General features: G+C 33.3%; 1 protein-coding gene across 1 annotated transcript in view; it reads left to right on the top strand.

Moving 5' to 3' along the window:
• Positions 1–19,972, top strand: part of ASTN2 (astrotactin 2) — a 1,161,487-nt gene that overhangs the window by 1,124,449 nt on the left and 17,066 nt on the right. Inside the window, 2 exon segments of the mRNA XM_074292901.1 lie at positions 5,420–5,520; positions 6,512–6,695. Coding sequence (XP_074149002.1) covers positions 5,420–5,520; positions 6,512–6,695 — 285 coding nt within the window.

Here is a 19,972-nt window from a genome sequence, read left to right as displayed (position 1 = left end):
TTTCTAATTCATTATCATCAATAAAAAGAGCTGATCTATCTATCTATCTATCTATCTATCTATCTATCTATCTATCTATGTGTGTGTGTATGTGTATATATATACCTATGTATATGTATATATATACATATATATATATATATATTTTAAAATAAGTCATTTTTCTTTTTGTTTTTTATCTCTTTGGGATATAAACCGAGTAGTGCTATTTTTTGGTCAAATGGTATGTGTGATTTTTTATAACCCTTTGGACATAATTCCAAATTCCTCTCCAGAATGGAATACAAATCAGAATACAACTTCAACAATAGTACAATAGTGTTTCAATTTTCCTATATATTCTCCAACATTTGTCATTTTCCTGTTCTTTTATATTAACCAATATGACAGGTCTAAAATAGTAGGCTAGAATTGTTTTAATTTGCATTTCTCTCATCAGTAGTGATTTAGAGCATATTTTTAAAAAATATGACTATAAATAGCTTTGATTACTTTGAAAATTGTCTGTTCATATCCTTCAAAGATTTATCTATTGAGGAATAACTCATTTCTATAAATTTGACTCCGTTTTCTATTTTTGAGAAATGAAGTCTTTCTCAAAGAAAATCACTGTAAATTTTTTCTACTAAAGTAATGATTAAAAACTATGTATATTGTTCCAACCTATTTTTCCTTTGCTTATCCTGTTCTCTCTTTCCTTTTACCATGTCCACTCGCAAAAGTGTTTTGCTTCTGACTTTTACCTCCCTCAAACTATCTCTTTTTCTATCAGCTCCTCTCTTCCCCTCCAATTCTTTCTCTAATCTTACTTTCCTGTAGGGTAAGAAAGATTTCTAAATTGAGAACATGTATTATTCCCTCTTTGAGGCAATTCTGATGAAAATATGGTTCATATGCTTCCTTCCCTACTTTTCCCATTTTTCTTCTATTATAACATCTCTTTTAGAATTCTTTTATATCAGGTAATTTATCCCATTCTATTTATCCCTTTCCCCTTCTTCCAGTGCAATCTTCTTACTCATCTTTTATTTTTAAAGTGATCATTATATTCAACTCACATCTCAGCTTTTAGCCTATGCATATTTCTTCTAACTGCCTTATAATGAGAAAATTTTTAAGAGTTATAAATATTTTTGCATGTAAGAATATAAACAATTCAGTAATTTATGAATTTTTCTTTCCTTCTATCTTTTTAAACTTTGACATTTTGTATTGGAAAGTCAAATTTTCTATTCAGCTCTGGAATGCTTGGAAGTTATTTATTTTATTGAATGTCCATTTTCCCCCTGAAGAATTATGCTCAGTTTTGCTGGATAGGTGATTCTTTATTGTAATTCTCATTCTTTTGCCTGCTGGAATATCATATTCCAAGTTCCCTGATTCTTCAATGCAGAAGCTGATAATTCTTGTGTTATCCTAACTCTATATCCACAACATTAGAATTGCTTCTTTTTTTTATCCTTGCACTATTTTCTCCTTAATCTGTGAAGTGTGGGATTTGACTATAATATTCCCAGCAGTTTTCATTTTGGTATCTCTTTCATAATATAAACAGTGAATTCTTTCAATTTCCATTTTACCCTCTGGTTCTAAAGTGTCAGGGTGATTTTTCTTGATAATTTCTTGAAAGATGATGTATATAGGCTCTTTTAAAAATCATAACTTTCAGATAGTCCAATAATTTTAAACTATCTCTTCTGGATCTATTTTCTAACTCAGTTGTTTTTCCAATGAGATATTTCACATTTTCTTCCAAATTTGCTTCTCTTGATTTTGCTTGATGGTTTCTTGATGTCTTGTAAAGACATTACCTTCCATTTATCCAATTCAAATTGTTAAGGATTTATTTTGTTCCATGAGCTTTAGCTTTTGTATCTCCCTTTTCATTTAGCAGTTCTAATTTTTAAGGAGTTTTTTTCTTTATTGAAGTTTTATTTATCTTCCCCTTCTACCCCAATTTGGCCAATTTTTCTTTTCAAGGTATAATTGTCTTCACTGGATTTTTTTGCCTCTTTTATTATTTAGCCTATTATATCTTTTAAGGTGTTATTTTCTTCATGAGTTTTTTGTGTGCTTTCTTTACCAAGCTGTTAACTCTTTTTTTCTTGATTTTCTTGAGTCACTCACATTTCTCTCTCAATTTTTCCTTTATCTGTCTTACTTGATTTTTAAAAATACTTTTTGAGGAAAAAATGCTTTTGATACCTCTGCTTTAATAGCTACAGTAACAAGAACCTCTCAGTACCTCACAGGGCAGTTTATTCTATTGTCAGCAGACACCTCTGGTTTTTTGTTTGTTTATTTTTTCATATATCTAGTTAAAATGAACCTCAATGTTAATTCCACATGTTGGAAAAAAATCAATTTTATTCATTTAATAAGCATGGTCACTTGCCCCATGCATGATATTATGCTATGAGGTTAAGGATGTCAAAAAAGAGATAATTTTGCTTTTAAGAAATGTACAATCTTCTTGTGAAGATATAGTATACACAATTTGTTAAAATTAGGGCAACATGATAGTTGTCATGGGACATTTAAGAGGAAATGTGACTTATTCACGCAGTGTAATATAATGAGAAAATGATTAGTTTGAGACTAGATTTCAAGTCTCCCTCTACCTTTGAGGTTTTTTTGTTTGTTTGTTTTGTTCTGTTCTGTTCTGTTCTGTTTTGTTTTGTTTTGTTTTTTATACCTTGGGCTAGGTAATGATTCTGCCTGAACTCCAACTTTCTGATCTGAAAATGAGGTTGGATTGCATGACCTCTGAGGTATTTTATTCTGGTCCTAAATTTTATGTTTTAAAGCATTAAATTAATTGTACAAGCACTGAATGGTCTCGCTTCAACTAAGGAAATGAGCAGTTAGAAAAGGATGTAAGACTTCCAAAAAGGCAACCAGGATGGTAAGGAGACTACAGACTATCCTGTACAAGAAAGAGATGAAGATTCAAAGAACACTTAGTCTGCCAAAGAAATGATTTAAGAGAACTATGAGCAATTTGAAATATGTCTTCAAGTTTCTAAAGGTCTGGTATGTAGAAGAGACAATGGATTTGTTCTTTTTGGTCTTATATGTATGAACTAGGAGTAATGGACAAAAGCTTTTTTACCTCAATTGAAGGAAATTAAATTTCCTAAAAATCAAAGCTTCCCCAAGGTAAAGTAGGTTACCTTGAAAAAGAGAGATTTTCATATCTCTTGAGGACCTCACGAAGAAGACTTAACTCTTTATCAATGAGCAAATATTTACTAAGCACCCACTGTATATTTGGTTCTGTTCTAAGCCAGTAGGGATACAAATCCAAAAAATGAAATGGCCTCTCCTTTTAAGGGATTTCCATTTTAATGGAGAAGACAAATACATCAGAAAAAACTTAGATATCATATATCAGAAATGTTATAGAGGGGAAACTTCCTCAGGCATGGATTGAATTATGACATCTAAGTTTCTTTTCATCAGTTAGATTTGATGACTATATGATATAGGCAGCTAGATAGGTCAGTGGATAGAGTGCTGGGTCTGGAGACAGGAAGACCTGAATTTAAATCTGGCCTCAAACACTTATCAACTGTGTGTACCTAGGCAAGTCACTTAAACTCTGTTTGCCTTAATCCACTGGAGAAGGAAATACACCTTCCCAGTATCTTTGCCTAGAAAATTCATGGGCAGTTTGGTCCATAGGGTCACAAAAAGTCAAGCATGGTTGAACAACTGAACAATAAGAACAATAATGGATAATGTTGCACTTTGGCTAAGTTTTCAAGAATATAGATGAGAAGCTTTTATTAGGGAGTTGTAGACAGGGAAACTAGTTTTTTGTTTTTGTTATTTTGTTTGTTTGTTTGTTTTTAAGACAAATGCTTATTACACTTCTGAGCTTAATGATACTAATCTAGTTGGAAAATATTGCTCATGTGGGAAATGAGGGTAGGTAAAGTAGGTTTGGGAGAGAAAGGTAGTGGAAAAAGTATTTATTGAATACCTACTATGTGACAGGTACCATGCTAGATGTTTTGCAAAAATTATCTTATTTGATCCCCGCAACAATTCTGGGAGTAGGTGTTATTATTTTATAATTTAGGAAATGGTGGGAAAGTTTGGACAACTTATCTCCAAGGTCACATAGCCAGTGAGTGTTGGAAAATGAATTTTAATTCAGATATATCTGAGTCCAGGTCAAACCCTCTGCAAATGCATTTCCTAACTGCCCCCAGATTATGAAGGGCATTGTTGAAGATCAAAATAAGAAGTTATGACACAAAAAGTTATTAGGAAGCCTTTGCAAGATTTTCAACATGGTAGTTTTGTTGTGTGGTTATTTTTTGCTTCATTTTTTCCCCCAGATTGATTAAAAAAGACAAAGATCAAAATTAAAATGATATTAATTTAGGGAATCAGTTTCATTCAACTTAATTTGACAAAAAAGTATTATGTTCAAGATTCTCAAAATATCATGACAAAAATGAAAGAGTTTCTGTCCTCAAAGAGGTTACATTCTAATGGGGGGGTTACTATGCAGAAAAAGACAGTAATTTTAAAAGGAGAGAGTGTGTTAACAATGAGGATCAGGAGTTTGTGTAGTAGGCAACACTTGACCTATACTTTGAAAGAAGCTAGGGATTCTAAGGGGTAGAGATTAGAGGAGATAAATTTCTAGACATGAGTGGCCACTTGTTCAGAAGCTCAAATACTAAATGTCATATTGCAGGGAACAGCAAGTAAGCCAGCATCAATGCACAAAGAGTGTAAGAAGGGAAATAACATGATTTCAGATTGAAAGGATAGGCAGGAAGCCAAATTATAGAGAAGTCTAAATGTCATGTATTTTGTCCTAGAAGGAAAAGAAATAATTATACAATTTTAAGAAATTACATGATCAGATATATTTTACAAAGCCAATTTCTTTGTAGATGCTGGATGGAGATGATGGAGGATAGAAACTAGGTACCCCATGAGGAACTTATTGTAGTAGTCCAGGCAAGAAGGAAGAGGGTCTGAATTAGCATAGAAGTTGTTTAGTGGAGGGATAGAGATAGATTTAAGATATGTCATGGTTATTAATTTGGTGACTATTAGCCACTGAAAAGGGAATTGAGGGAGCAAGAAGAAACAAAGAAGATTGCAAGATTTAAAACCCAAGGAAGGCCAAAAAAGGAAATGAGGGAGCTGGGGGAATGCATGGATTTTCACAGAAAGATGACTTCTCTTCTGGATATGAAGATGGATTTGAAATTCCTATGGAAACTCTAGAAGATATCTAGCAGACATTTGGCTGATGAAGTTAGAGTTCAGAAGAATAATCCAAATTAGAGATGTAGATTTGGAATAGTCTATGACAAGCATTTTTCCCCCTTACATCATCTAGAGTGTAGATAATAAGTAAATCACAGCTAACTTATACCTGGTTTTCTTTTAGGTTTACTCTCTATGCAGTGGATACAAGAGGCCGACATTCAGAGCTGAGCACTGTTACACTGAGGACAGCTTGCCCTCTGGTAGATGACAACAAAGCTGAGGGTATGTTCTGGGCTAAACATCAGTTCCTTAAAAACATATGAACTCAATGACTTCAGTCTTTCCCTTCTCCAAAGGGCTCATTTCATGGTCTGAGGAGAGAAAAATTAATAGAAGCAAGGAGGATGAACAGGAAGTATGGTATAAGACTAGGAGGCTAGACTTGGAGTCAGGAGTCCTGGTTTCTGACATTCATATTTTGAGCAAATCATTCCTTCTTTACTACTATTCATTATTTCACTCTTTTTATCTATATCCCTAGTACCTAGCATAGGATCAAGCATGTGGTGGGTACCTAGTATTATATGAGCTCTAGTTTTCTATAAAATTAGCATAATAATAGCAATTATATCTTTCTATCTTACAGAATTGTTGTGAGGCTCAAATGAGATATCTTGGATATTTGACAAACATCACCACCTAACCCAGATCTTACTTGGGCAGATCACCCATCTTAGGTAGATGTTTTGTTGAGTTTGTTGTTCAGTAATGTCCACATCTTCATGACCCCATTTGGGGTTTTCTTGGCAAAGATACTAGAGTGGTTTACCATTCCATTTTCCAATTCATTTTACAGATGAGTAAATTGAGGTAAACAGGTTAAGTTTTTTGTTCACTGTCACACAGCTAGGAAATTTCTGAGGCCAGATTTGAACTCAGAAAGAGAAGTCTTCCTGACTTTAAGTCTAACACTCTAACCATTGTACCATCTTGCTGCCCCTTAAGTAGATACATCAGTATCTAGATATACCTCGAATATTCAGCCACTGACAATTTTTCAAATATTTAATTGTAACCTTCACATCGACATTGGTCAAAATTATTCAATAATGGATACTTTGCTTTACCAAAAGTGTAGTTTATTTACTTGAATCCATCTAATCACCTAGATTTTGGAGATCTATATTCACTGTTATCTCTTTTAAGAAATGTTCTGTTCAACCCCAGTCCTTATACTTCCCTTTTAAATCTGCCTATTTTGCCTTCTTTTCAGAGATAGCTGACAAAATCTACAACCTCTACAATGGCTACACCAGTGGCAAAGAGCAACAAACAGCTTACAACACCCTGATGGAAGTGTCAGCCTCCATGCTTTTCCGTGTCCAGCATCACTACAATTCTCATTATGAGAAGTTTGGGGACTTTGTCTGGCGGAGTGAAGATGAGCTGGGACCCAGGTAGGGGTGGGAGACAACTCTACCTTTTAGCACAAGACCCTTCAGCTAAGGACCTGGCAGGGCTTTCTAGAAGGAATTTGAATAGCATCTTATATTTTCAAATGGCTAAAAGCGATTATCACTTAGTTATTTTAACTAGAAAGGGAAAAGGGCAGGTACACGAGAGCATGGCCTGATGGATATGATTTTGTCAAGATGGGGCATAGTAGACCTCATTCCTAATCTAGCTACCACATTGACACAGGAGATAGCTCCTGTAAATATTGGAGCTTGGGGAACAGAGGTTGAGCTAGACAAATTATCTGACTCTCTGTTAGCTCTCCTTGCATATCCCTTTAGATCTAATGCTGATCCTAATTAAAATTAATACTTCTTTTTTTTTTTTTTTAGTTCAAATCTGGCCTCAGACATTTACTAGCTGGGTGGCCCTGTTTGCCTCAGTTTCCTCATCTGTAAAATGAATTGGAAAAAGAAATGGCAAACCACTCCAGGATCTTTGCCAAGAAAACCCCAAATGAGGTTATGAAGAGTCAGGCATGACTGAAAAAACAATTCAATAATAAATCATAAGAGGCCTTAAGTTCTGATCTTGTACTTTGCTTTCCCATTTTGCTCAGTTCCTGAGATTTTTGGTTCTCTGAAGGTTACCTGGCACCATTCCAACTTGACTTTTAATCTCTATTTCCTCCCTCCAATTCTTCTGTTTCTTAATTAGTCAATGACAGTAATCTCTACTACTAGGGGCACAGCATGCTATAGGAGAAACAGTACTGAATTTGGAGAAAGACAACTTGAATTTGAATGCTACTTTTGCTACTCATTCCCCGAAATGACTTTGGGCAAACTACTTTGCCACTCTAGGCATAATTTCTTCCTCTATAAAACAATAGCTCTCTAAATTCTCTTCTAGTGTTAAATCTCATGAATAGCTGGCGATGGGCATTTTTTTTCACCTGCATGTTTGTCTAATCATCTAATATTATTGGCCCTAGTAAAAAAGCAAGGAGATAAAGATAAATAGGAAATTCGAGAATAATCCTCTATTATATTTAACATAAATCCATAAGTGGTTATTTGTTAATGTAACAACTTTTGGTTTTATTACACTTTTCATGGCCATTAATAAACTAATGTTTGGATCTTACAAACATATGTGAATTTCACAAACTTACTCAACAAAGTGCTAAGTGTTGTGATTAGACATAGAACTAATGCATAGCTTTGGGAATTGATGTGTAAACAGAAATATAATTCATAAATTTGCCATTTAAAATTATTTGTTGACTTGAGTTTGCTGATGATTCCATACTGCAGATGGTGAAGATGACAAAATACTTTTCAATTAATTGGAATCTTCAAAACAACTTTGAGAAATAGGCCGATGTTCATAATTTCATTTTTAAATTGAGAGAATTCAGTTCACTTCACTTCAAAACAGATATTTATTATATGCCTACTTAGGTGCCAGGCATTATACTAGGCACCAAAGATGCAAAGACAAAAAAAAATCCATTCTGTGTGGATAGGGAGAAAAGAGGGAGAAGAGGAGACAAATAAATACCAGTAAGTGAATGCAAAACATATCCTAGAGTAAATCTAAAGTAACTGCAGAAAGATAGACAAGCCACTAATGGGAGAATCAGGAAGAGCCCATGTAGGTGATATTACTTACTGAGTCCCTGGCTTAGTTATTCTAGAAACTAAGGGCATTCATTTATTCTTTTTAAAACAAAAGTGTTTTAAAGATTGAGTCTCCTCATCTTTATCAGAGTCTACTCAAAATATCATCTCAGTATAAATCAGCATGGTAATTTGATCTCTTGTACTTGCCAGAGACTTTTTACCCTTCCTTAAACAATCTTTTACCCTCTCTCCATTCCCATCCCTTGTTAGGGACTTATCATAATAATGCTGAACTTAGCACAAATAACTAACCAGCATAGCCCACAGAACTCCTGAGCTCAAGAAGTCCATTGGCCTCAACCTACCCTGTAGCAGGGATCATAAGCATGTGTAACCATACCAAACTCCATTTACTCTTTTTTTTTTTTTTTCCCCCTGAGGCTGGGGTTAAGTGACTTGCCCAGGGTCACACAGCTAGGAAGTGTTCCGTGTCTGAGACCACATTTGAACTCGGGTCCTCCTGAATTCAGGGCTGGTGCTCTATCCACTGCGCCACCTAGCTGCCCCCACTCCATTTACTCTTACAGAAACCTTTTAAGTACCTACTATTATATGCTAAACACTGATCATACAAGGATGAATGATATTGTCTCTGCCCTAAAGAACCTTAAACATAAAGGTAAAACCAAATCCCAATAGTACCCAGAGCCCCAGTCCTTGTCTTAGCCCACCACATCACCCTATCAAATGACTACTTATCCAAGTTATTAATGTTTGGAATGAAGCAGAACTATGCAGTCAGATCTTGGACAAAGTGTGAGGAAGATAACTTTTTTCTTTAGTATGTCCCCTTCTAGGGTTCCCCCTCCCACTTCCAAGTCAGTGATTTCTTGTTCCCTAGGTCTTTTCAATCATGGAAGAGAACATCTGACAAATGCATTCAGTTTGAGTTTATATACTCTAAATATGATATCCCTCCCAAGACATGTGTTGAAAATCAGCCCTCAAGGAAAGGATAGTACCTATTCAGTGCCTAAAAGGAAGCAATGATTAAAGGTAAAATTTCAGGCATCATTAAGAATCTACTTTGAAACACATGTGCATGTGTATGCTCATGCACACACTCACACACAGAAGGAGGAGATAGGGAAGTAGAATCTTCAAATCTTGGTGCAAGCTTCTATACATACTACATTGTATAAGATAGTTCCTATTCTTGTTAGACAGTTATATTCTAAGTTCTAGGATCATATGATTTGTCTTGGAGAATATCTCTTCCAATCCTCTAACCCTACAGTGAGAAAGAAAAATCAAAAGTCAAAAGTTAAGTAATCTATTCAATATCACTCTTTCATTAGTGGTAAATACTATCCCAGGTATGGTCTTATATTCCCCCCATAGAACTGATAAGGACTTTAGCTCCCTAAAAGGCAAAAAAACTAGAACTCGGTCTAGCATTATAAACCTCTCCTTTCATAGTCTGTCTTATCAGTATATTGAGTCTTGGACTGTATTTTTCCCTTCACATTAAAGGGAGGTTCACTGTGAGAAAGGCAGTGAGAAAGACCAACATATATGCAGATAGACAGATCAGTAGATAAAAACATGCAATGTGAATCATCAAACCCACCATCTTAGACATGTCCAGGGGGAAAAAACAAACAAACAAAAAAAAACAAAAAACAAAAAACATTGCTTTTACTGTGTTTTCCCACATTGCTCATTGGGTACTCAGCAAAAGATTTCCTCAAAGTTAAACCAGGGATCCATTCTTGACTCCAGCTTTACAACTTGTGAGAATAATTTATGACCTTCCAGGACATAAATTTCTGTTTGCTTGGGATTGACTCTCCCACAGAGGCAACTCAAGTTGTAGCTACTTTGATTACCCATTAATCTTCAACCATTAAGTTAGTATCTTGCTCTCTCCCCTGCCCCCCTATCACTATGGCTTCCTCCATCTTTGACCATTTTTTTGTTATTTGTCAGCCCTTTGGCTTCTCTTGTATCTTTGTCTATCACTAGATATTGACAGTAGAGATTGGTTTCTGACAGTCTTCAAAAGATATTGCAGAGAGAGTGAGGTATGTTATGTAAAAGAAATGTCCTCTCAAATAGGATTATAGATTTAGATCTGGAAATTATCTTAAAAGGCCATCTAGTCCAACCCATTCATTTTACAAATGATAAAACTGAGATTTAATGACTTGCCCAGGATCACGCCTTACATCAGAGGTTTGATTTGAATCCAAGTATAACTCACTATCCATTGTTACATTAAGGACAATAGATAGATAGATAGTTAGATAGATAGATAGATAGATAGATAGATAGATAGATAGATAGATAGAGATAGAGAGATAAAGATTATATAAGTCCATTAAAACTATAGATTTAGCTGAAAGGGGTCTCAAACTTGGATATATTCATAGAATGTCAATCCAGAAGCATCTCAGAAAATGGAAAATTATAGTCAAAAGTCACGTGAGAATAAAAATTATTAGAACACAACAGATCAGAAAGAAATCTTAGAAATTTAGTCTAATCACTCATTAATGATAAAGGTAAAGACACTGAAACCTGGAAAGGGATAATAACTTGCTTTTCTCAACTAGCCTAAGCTGAGTGTTCTGACTACCAGTTCAACACTTTTTCTATTATACTATCATAGAGACTTATATGAAATTATCTTAGAGATTCAGATAGATTCTCTCTCAATAGTTTTTACTAAATATATGTTATGTGCCAGTATCTTTTATAGGCTACAAATCACGGGGTACACAATAAAATAAATAGTAAAGTCATGTATCTATAGCAGTTAGGGCAAAAAGGAAACAAGGACTTGGACATGACTGAAAATCATTAATAACATAGCACTTACTAGTTTATAAAGTACTTTCTTCAAGTCCTTTGATGTAGGTAGTAGAAGTATCATTGTCTACATTTTGTAGATGGGGAAAATGAGGATAAATTAACATGCATTTATTAAGCATTTACTATATGCAAGCACTGTAGTAGATATCAAGGAGACAAAGAAAGGCAAAAGACAGTTTCATGTTCTTCAAGAACTCACAGCCAAGGCATCAAATAATTTTCCTAGCGTTACAAAACAGATAAGTTGCAGAGCTGGGGCACAAACCCAGGAAAGTCCAGTCATCCTCTTATGCATTTTGTATACAAGGTACTCTCAGTTTGTCCACAAACATCTTAAATAATTAAGTGATTCTTATACCGTTCTAAAATATCTGATTCAAACCAAGTATATCCCCTCATCCCCAACTTTACCCCTCTCCTATCTTCTGCTTGGTCTGAGCCAATTGCAAAGCAATATGGATTCAAGGATGATTTTCTAACATAGGACCATATTGATCTATAAAGGTCTTCTAGGTGATTCATAATCTTATGAAAAATTAATTTCTATGTTATAAAAATAGCTTCTAACCTAAATCAACCAGTAAGCATTTATTTAGCCCTAATAGTTTTAGTTCCTATTATTAAGCTGATTATGTACCTTACTTTAAGGTACATAATCAGCTTAATAATAGGAACTAAACTATTAGGGCTAAATAAATGCTTACTTTAAAAGTCTTAAGGAAATGCTTTGAATCCTGAGAAGTTAAGTGACTTGACAATTCACATAGTCATTGTATAGAAGATATAGGACTAAAATACAGATCTTTCAAAATTCAAGGCCAGCTCTCTGTTCCATATATTTCTATCTGCCTTAGAAGGAAGAATTTCCTTTCTTTGATTTCTCTATAACAAGGAAATCATAGGTTCAAATATATACATGCACATGTACATATACATATAGATAATAAAAGTAATATCTATATACTTAATACTCTGGGGGAACAGAAAAAAGACAATATAGAAGCATATTGATACCTTTCTTCCTCTTCTTAAAGGACATAAGTACTAGGGCTTAGTGGCATCTCTAAGAGTCCTTAAGCTTACTTCAAAGTAATCTAAAGCAGTGCTTCCTCCACTAGAACTTTCCTGATTCCCTTAGCTACTAGTGCAGTGCTTTCCATTGAAATTGCCTTGCACTGACTCTTATTTTATATTTATTTATATGTAGACAGGTCTCCCACAACAAATATAAGCTCCCAGAAGGCATTATGCCTTTCTTTTTTTCTTTTTGTCTCTCTTGTACCTATCATAGTGCCTGACATATAAAAGATGCTTAATACTTGATTGTTGAAACATTCATTGTTTAGGTAATGTCAGGTGTGGTGCAAAGTGAGATAGCTAAAATCCAAAGTCTATACTCATAGGATCATAGGTCTTAGACCTAAAAGGGTATCAGTAATGATCTAGCCCAATCTCTTCTTTTTTCCTTTAACAAATGAGGAAATTAAGACCCAGAGAAATGAAATCATTTGCCTAAGATAATGCACAGCTAGGATTGAAATTAGGTTCCTCAGAAATCCCAAAGGCACTCTTGACACTTAACCATTTAACCTTTAAAATTAGACTAAGAATAAGTAGTGCATTTTGTAGTGGTCATCTGAGAGACAAGATTGCCTCAAAGAGGATGCTTTGTATGCTTATGTCAGAGTTTGTGGGATCTTGAAAGCTCCAAGTGTCCAGTCCCAGTCATAACACATGACAGCTTACATAGTAAGATAATATCAGAGAAAGGTCTAGAAACCAGTTCATGTTCCATGATGCTCATCCTGTCTGATGTGTGAAAAATAAGATATAAAGTTGGAAAGACAAAATAGAACCTAAACAAAAAGGCCTAAACAAAGGCCAATACTGCAGAGTTAGTAAACTGATGAGAAAAGTAATCAAGGAACCAAATAGGGAAAGAAGTTCAAGATGATTAATTTGTAGCCTATACAATATACATTAGAGGAAAAAGAGCTAGAGACAAAAGGATGAGGCACGATGTTGTTATAGAAATCTCACATGTGAAACTATGAAGGCTCATATTAGGCAACAGCTTTGGGAAGGGAGTCAAAAAATAAATTGCAAAATGGAGAATAATGAAAACTTTGTGTTGGTCAAAAGATAGGAAATAAAGAGGAAGGAATTAAAAAGAATTCCAAGATACCTAGACTGAGAAACTGAGAATAGGTTATGCTTCTGATAGAAACAGAAAAGTTAGGAAGCTGGTTTTAGGGAAAGCTATAACAAATAGAAGTTTAGATAAATTGAATATGAGAGGGTGTCTAAGTCTAAACTTTTAGAAATAAAGATCAAGGGTAGAGGTGGAGATTTAATACTTATCTGCAAAGAAGTATAGATAAAACCATAAGAATGTATGAACTCACCATGGGCTTGCATGTGAATCATTTGTTTCATTTCAGTGCCAGGCACTGTGCCAATCACTGGAGATATGAGAAAAAACAAAGACAGCACTCACAGAGTTCACAAGCTAATGGGAGAGACAACATGTAAACAATTATGTACAAACAAGAGAGATACAGGCTCAATTGGAGATAAAACTGATAGAAAGTACTAGAATTAAGAGGATTGGAAAAAGCTTCTCATAGAAGATGGGACCTTAGCCGGGACCTGTAAGAAGCCAGGAAGTAGAGTTGAAGAGAGAACATTGAAAGCATGGGGTACACCCAATAAAAATGCCCAGAATCAGGAGATAGAACAATGTGATCAGTGTCACTGGGTAACAAAGTACATGAAGAGGGGTTGGAATATAAGGTGTAAGAAAACTGGGAAGAAATGTCAGATGCAAGATTGTGGAGAAAAGCCAAGAAGTTGCTTGAGCTCTCCCCAGTTTCCCCTCAGAAAGAGCATTAACTCAAGGCTCTAAAAGAATTTTCGCAGAATTCACAAAAAGATGCAATAAAACAATTTTCCAGAAAGCAAGTGACCCAACCCCAATGCAAAAAGCTTAAGACAGTTCCCCCTCTGCCCTAGGAGCAGAACTCATTTTTTAAAAAATGAGCATAAAACAAACAAACAAAAAAGAGTCCTAACCATGGAAATCAACTATGATTACAGGAAAGATCAAAACACAAACTCAGAAGAGCTCAACAATGTCAAAATGCCTGCATGCAAAGCCTCAAAAGGAAATATGAATTGGGCTCAAGCCCCAAAAGTCTTCTTGAAATATTTCAAAAAGGATTTTAAAAATTAAGAAAGAGAGGTAGAAGAAAAATTTGGAAAAAATGAGTTATACAAGAGAATTATGAGAAAAAGAATCAACAACTTAGAAAAGAAAATACAAAAATTACCAAAGAAAACAACTCATTAAAAAATAAAATTGGTCAAATGATAAAAGAGATACAAAAGTTAGCTAACTGCTTAAAAATTAAAATTGAGTAAGTGAAAGCTAATGGGTCTATAAGACATCAAGAATCAGTCACACAAAATCAAAAGAATGAAAAAATAGAATAAAATATAAAAATACTTTATTGGAAATATAACTGATTTGAAAAATAGATACAGGAGAGACAATTAAAGGATAATCAAGAAAAAAGCCTAGATAGCATCTTTCAAGAAATTATCAAGGAAAACTTCACTGATATCCTAGGATCAGAAGATAAAATAGCCATTGAAGGATGACCTCCTGAAAGAGATACCAAAATGAAAACTCAAAGGAATGCTATAGCCAAATTCCAGAACTATCATGTTAAGAGAAAACATTACAACCAGCCAAAAATATCCAATTCTCAAAAAGCCACAGTTATGATTACATAAAATTCAGTAGCATCTATATAAAGAATGCAGGGTTTAGAATATGATATTCCAGAAGGCAAAGAAGCCTGGATTACAACAAAGAATCAACTACAATGAAAAATCAACTACGCAGCAAAATTCAACATAATCTTTCTGTAATAAAGATGGATATTCAATGAAATAAGGCACTTTTAAACTTTCCTGATGAAAACATTGAAGCATAACAAAATATTTAATCTCCCAATACAAGACTGAAGAGAAGTATAAAAAGGTAAAAAAGGAAAGGAAAAAACCAACAGCATGGCATTCAATAAGGTTAAACTGTTTACATCCCTACATGAGATAATGATACTTTTAACTATTAATAACTGCATTTGTATTAGGACAATTAAAAGGAGTATACTTAGATAGGGAGTGTGGGTATAACTTGGCTTTGATGTGATTGTTTAAAAAATAAGGGGTGAAAAAAGATTGTATCATGAAAAGAGGAAGGAACAGAAAGGGATAAATTATGAAATATAAAGAAGCATGAAAGCATTCGAGGGAAAAAAGGAAAGATATGGGCATTGTTTGAACCTTACTCTCATTGGATTTGGCTAAAGAGAGGATAATTTACACAATCCAGTTGGGTAAAGAAATCTGTCTTACTTTTTAAGAAAGTAGGATGGGAAGAGAAAAATAATAAAGGGGTGGTGGCTAATAGAAGAAAGGACAGATTGAGGGAGGCACTGATTAAAAACAAAATACTGGTGGGGAAAGACAGGGTGAAAGGAAAGAGGGTAAAAACTATAAACAGGGGAAAAGTAGGATTGAAGGAAATATGCAGTTTATAATCATAACTGTGAATGTGAATGGAATGAACTCTTCCATAAAATAAAACTGAATAGCAGGGTAGATTAAAAACTAGCATCCTATATTATAATATTACAGTTACAAATAACATATTTGAAATGGAGAGACACAAAAAATAAATATAAAGAGCTGGAGGAGAAGAAAGGGCCTCAGCTAAAGTAAAGAAAAAGCAGGGGTAGAAATCTTGATCTCAGATAAGAAAAAGCAAAAACAAAACAAAACAAAACAAAACATATTTGATTAAAAGAGGTAAGGAAGGAAATTGTATATTGCTTTCTCTCTCTCTCTCTCTCTCTCTCTCTCTCTATATATATATATATATATATACACACACACATATATATATATACATGTGTGTGTGTACCATAGAAAGTGAAATATATTAGTACCAAATACATATGCACCAAATGGTATAACATTCAAATTCTTAGAGGAAAAGTTGAGTTACAGGAAGAAATAAGAGCAAAACTATATTATTCGGAGGCTGTAAACTCCCTCTTTCAGAACTAGATACATCTAACCACCAAATAAAAGTTAATTTAAAAGTTAATTTGATGAATAGAATTTTAGAGAAGTTAGATATAATAGGCCTCTGGAGAAAACTGAAAGTAATATACATTTTTTCTAAGTGATACCTGCACAAAAATTGAACATATATTAGGACATAAAAGCCTCACAATCAAACATAGAAAGGCAGAAATATTAAATACATCATTTTTAGGTCACAATGACATAAATATTACATGTAACAAAGGGCCATGGAAAGATAAGTTAAAAATTAATTCAAAATTAAATAACCTAATTCTAAAGAATGAATGAAATGATAGATTGAAGAAATATTTCATTTTCATAAAAGAGAATAACCATGAGACAACAGATTAAAATTTATTGAATGCAATCAAAGCAGTACTAGGGAAAATTTTATATCTCTAAATACTTATATGAATAAAATAGTAAAAGAGCAGATCAACAAATTGGGTATGCCATTTTAAAAATGGAAAAAAAACAAATTAAAAATCTCAAATTAAACACCAAATTCTGAAATTCAAAGGATAAATGAATAAAACTAAAGTAAGAAAATTATTGAACTAATAAATAAAACTAAGAACTGACTTTATGGAAAAAACAATACAATATATAAATCTTTGGTTAATTTTAATTAAAAAAAGAAAGGAGGAAACAAAATTATCAGTATCAAAAATGAAATAGGTGAATTCACCACTAATGAAGAAGAAATTAAAATAATAATTAGAAACTATTTTGCCCAATTGTTTGGTAATAAACTTGATAATCTAAGTGAAATGGGTGGATAGTTACAAAAATATAAATTGTCCAGATAAACATAAAGAAATATTTAAATAACCCCATTTTAGAAAAAGACATTCAACAAATTATCAATGAACTCCCTAAGAAAAAAATCTTCAGAGCCAGATAAGATTTACAAACAAATTTTACCAAACATTTAATGAACACATAATTCCAGTATTATATAAACAATTTGCAAAAAATAGGTGAAGGACTCCTACCAAATTCTTTTTATGATGAAAATATGATGCTAATACCTAAACTAGGAAGAAACAAGCAGGGTAAAAAATTATAGACTAATTTCCTTAATGAATATTGATACAAAAATTTTAAATTAAGCAAAGAGGTTATAGAAATTTATCATAAGGATAATATACTGTGGACCAGGTGGGGTTTATACCAGGATTTCAAGGTTGCTTCTATCTTATGAAGATGATTTGTATTTGACCTCAACAATGACAAAACCAAAAGAGATGCTGAAAAACCTTTTGATAAAATATAGCACCCATTCCTGCTTTAAAAAACAAACCCGGAAAGCATATAGGTAAAAAGGTGTTTTCCTTAAAATGATAAGTAATATCTATCTAATATCATCAACAATCATTATCTGAAATGGGGTTGACCTAGAAACTTTTCCAATAAGGTTAGGGATGAAACAAGGATGCCCATTGTCACCACTATTGTTCATATATTGTACTAGAAATAGCTTTAGCGATAAGAGAAGAAAAATAAATTGAAGGAATTAGATTAGGCAGTGAGAAAATTAAACTATCACACTGCAGATGATATGGTAATTATATTTAGTGAATCCAAGAGAATCAACTATAAAAACTTCTTGAAATAACAACTTCAGCAAACTCAGAGGACATAAAATAAACCCACACAAAACACCAGCATTTCTATATATTATCTACAAAGCTTAAACAAGAAGAGATTGAAAGAGAAATTCTATTTAAAATAATTGTAGACAGTATAAAATATATGGGAATTTAAGCTCAAAGATAAACCCAGAAACTATGTGACTACAATTACCAAACACTTTTCGTGCAAGGAAAGTCACATATAAACCATTGGAAAAATATCAATTGCTCACAAGTAGGTTGGGCTAATGTAATAAAAATATATAAAAAGAATAATTCTACCTAAAATAATTTATTTATTCAGTGTACTAAAAATATTTTATAGTGCTAGAAAAAATAATAACAAAATTCACCTGTAAGAACAAAAGGTCAAGAATATCAAGAGAATTAATGGAAAATATGTAAAAGAAGGGCATCTAGCTATATCAGATCTAAAAACTAACTTATAAAGCATCAGTCATCAAAACTTTTTGATACTGGCTAAGAAACAGAGTGATGGATCTGTGGAATAGGTTAGGTACACAAGACATACTGTAAATGATTATAGTAATTATTTGATAAACCCAAAGACTCAAACTTCTAGGATAAGAATACAAGATATTCCTCAATTGATAACTGGTCAATGGATATGAATAGACAGCTTTCAGAGGAAAAAATAAAGTTATGTATAATAATATAAAACAAATGCTCTGTTTATTAGAGAAATTCAGATTAAAACAACTTTTGAGGTACCCTCTTATATCTATCAGATTGGTGAATGTGACAGAAAAGAAAAATGATAAATGTTGGAGGATGTAGAAAAATTGGAACACTAATGCATTGTTGGTGGAGTTAAGCTGACCATTATGGAGAGAATTTGGAACTATTTCCAAAGGACTGTAAAACTGTACATCCCCTTTGATGTAGTGCCTCTACTAGGTCTATATCCCAAAGAGATCATAAAAAATGGAAAAGGATCCATATAAACAAAAATATGTATAGCAGCTCTCTTTGTAGTGATAAAGAATTTGAAATTGAGGAAATGTCCATCATTTGGGGAATGACTGAACAAGGTGTGGTCTGTAAATATAATGGAATACTATTGTGGCAGATCTTAGAAAAACATGAAAAGACTTATATGAACTGATACTGAGTGAAGTTAGCAGAACTAGAACATTGTACACAATAATAGTAAAACTGCAGTGATCACCTCTGATTGACTTTGCTCTACTTAGTAATACCATAGTCCAAGACAATTCCAAAAAACTCATGATGGAAACTCTTATTCATACCCAGAGAAAGAACTATAGAGTCTGAATTCAGATTGAAGTACACTATTTTTACTTTTTTTGGTGGCTTTTCCCTTTTGTTGTGTACTTTCACTCCATGACTAATGAGGAAATATATTTCAATGACTATATATACTTAACCTGTCTTAGGGAGGGAAGATGGAAAGAAAGGAAAATTTAGCACTCAAAATCTTATAAAATGAATTCTAAAAATTCATTTTTACACAATTGGGAAAAAGTACTAATTTTAAAAGATGGAAAGGCTGGAAGTTGTTTCATTTGATTTAAAAAGAAAGAAAGAAAAAAGAAAAAAGAAAAGAAAGATCACTTCATTGGTGTCAGACCAAAAAAAAAAAAACAAACTTCTCCAGTCTTCCCAGGAAGGTTTTGTGATTACAGTGTCATTTTCCAGCTACTGGTATCATGGAAAATAAATTGTGTTTTGAGTGGAGTTATAGGTTCCAGTCTTGATTTTGTCATTACCACCTTACTCTGACTTTGAAAAAGTCATTTGACCTATCAGATCTATTAATTTCTGACATAGTCCCACAACCCACAAATTTAGATGAAAATAAAACCAGAAAGTACTTTCAAGATACAGATGTCATTGACCTTGTATAAACACTGCCTAATCATTAGGTATTTTTTGTGCCCAAGATTGTATAGAGATTTAGCACAGCTAGCAGATAATGCTTTCCTAAAAAGACACATTCACTCTCAG

The sequence above is a fragment of the Sminthopsis crassicaudata genome, chromosome 2, assembly GCF_048593235.1.
Source record: "Sminthopsis crassicaudata isolate SCR6 chromosome 2, ASM4859323v1, whole genome shotgun sequence".
NCBI classification, from domain to species: Eukaryota; Metazoa; Chordata; class Mammalia; order Dasyuromorphia; family Dasyuridae; genus Sminthopsis; species Sminthopsis crassicaudata.
This window is presented reverse-complemented; position numbering and strand designations above follow the sequence as displayed.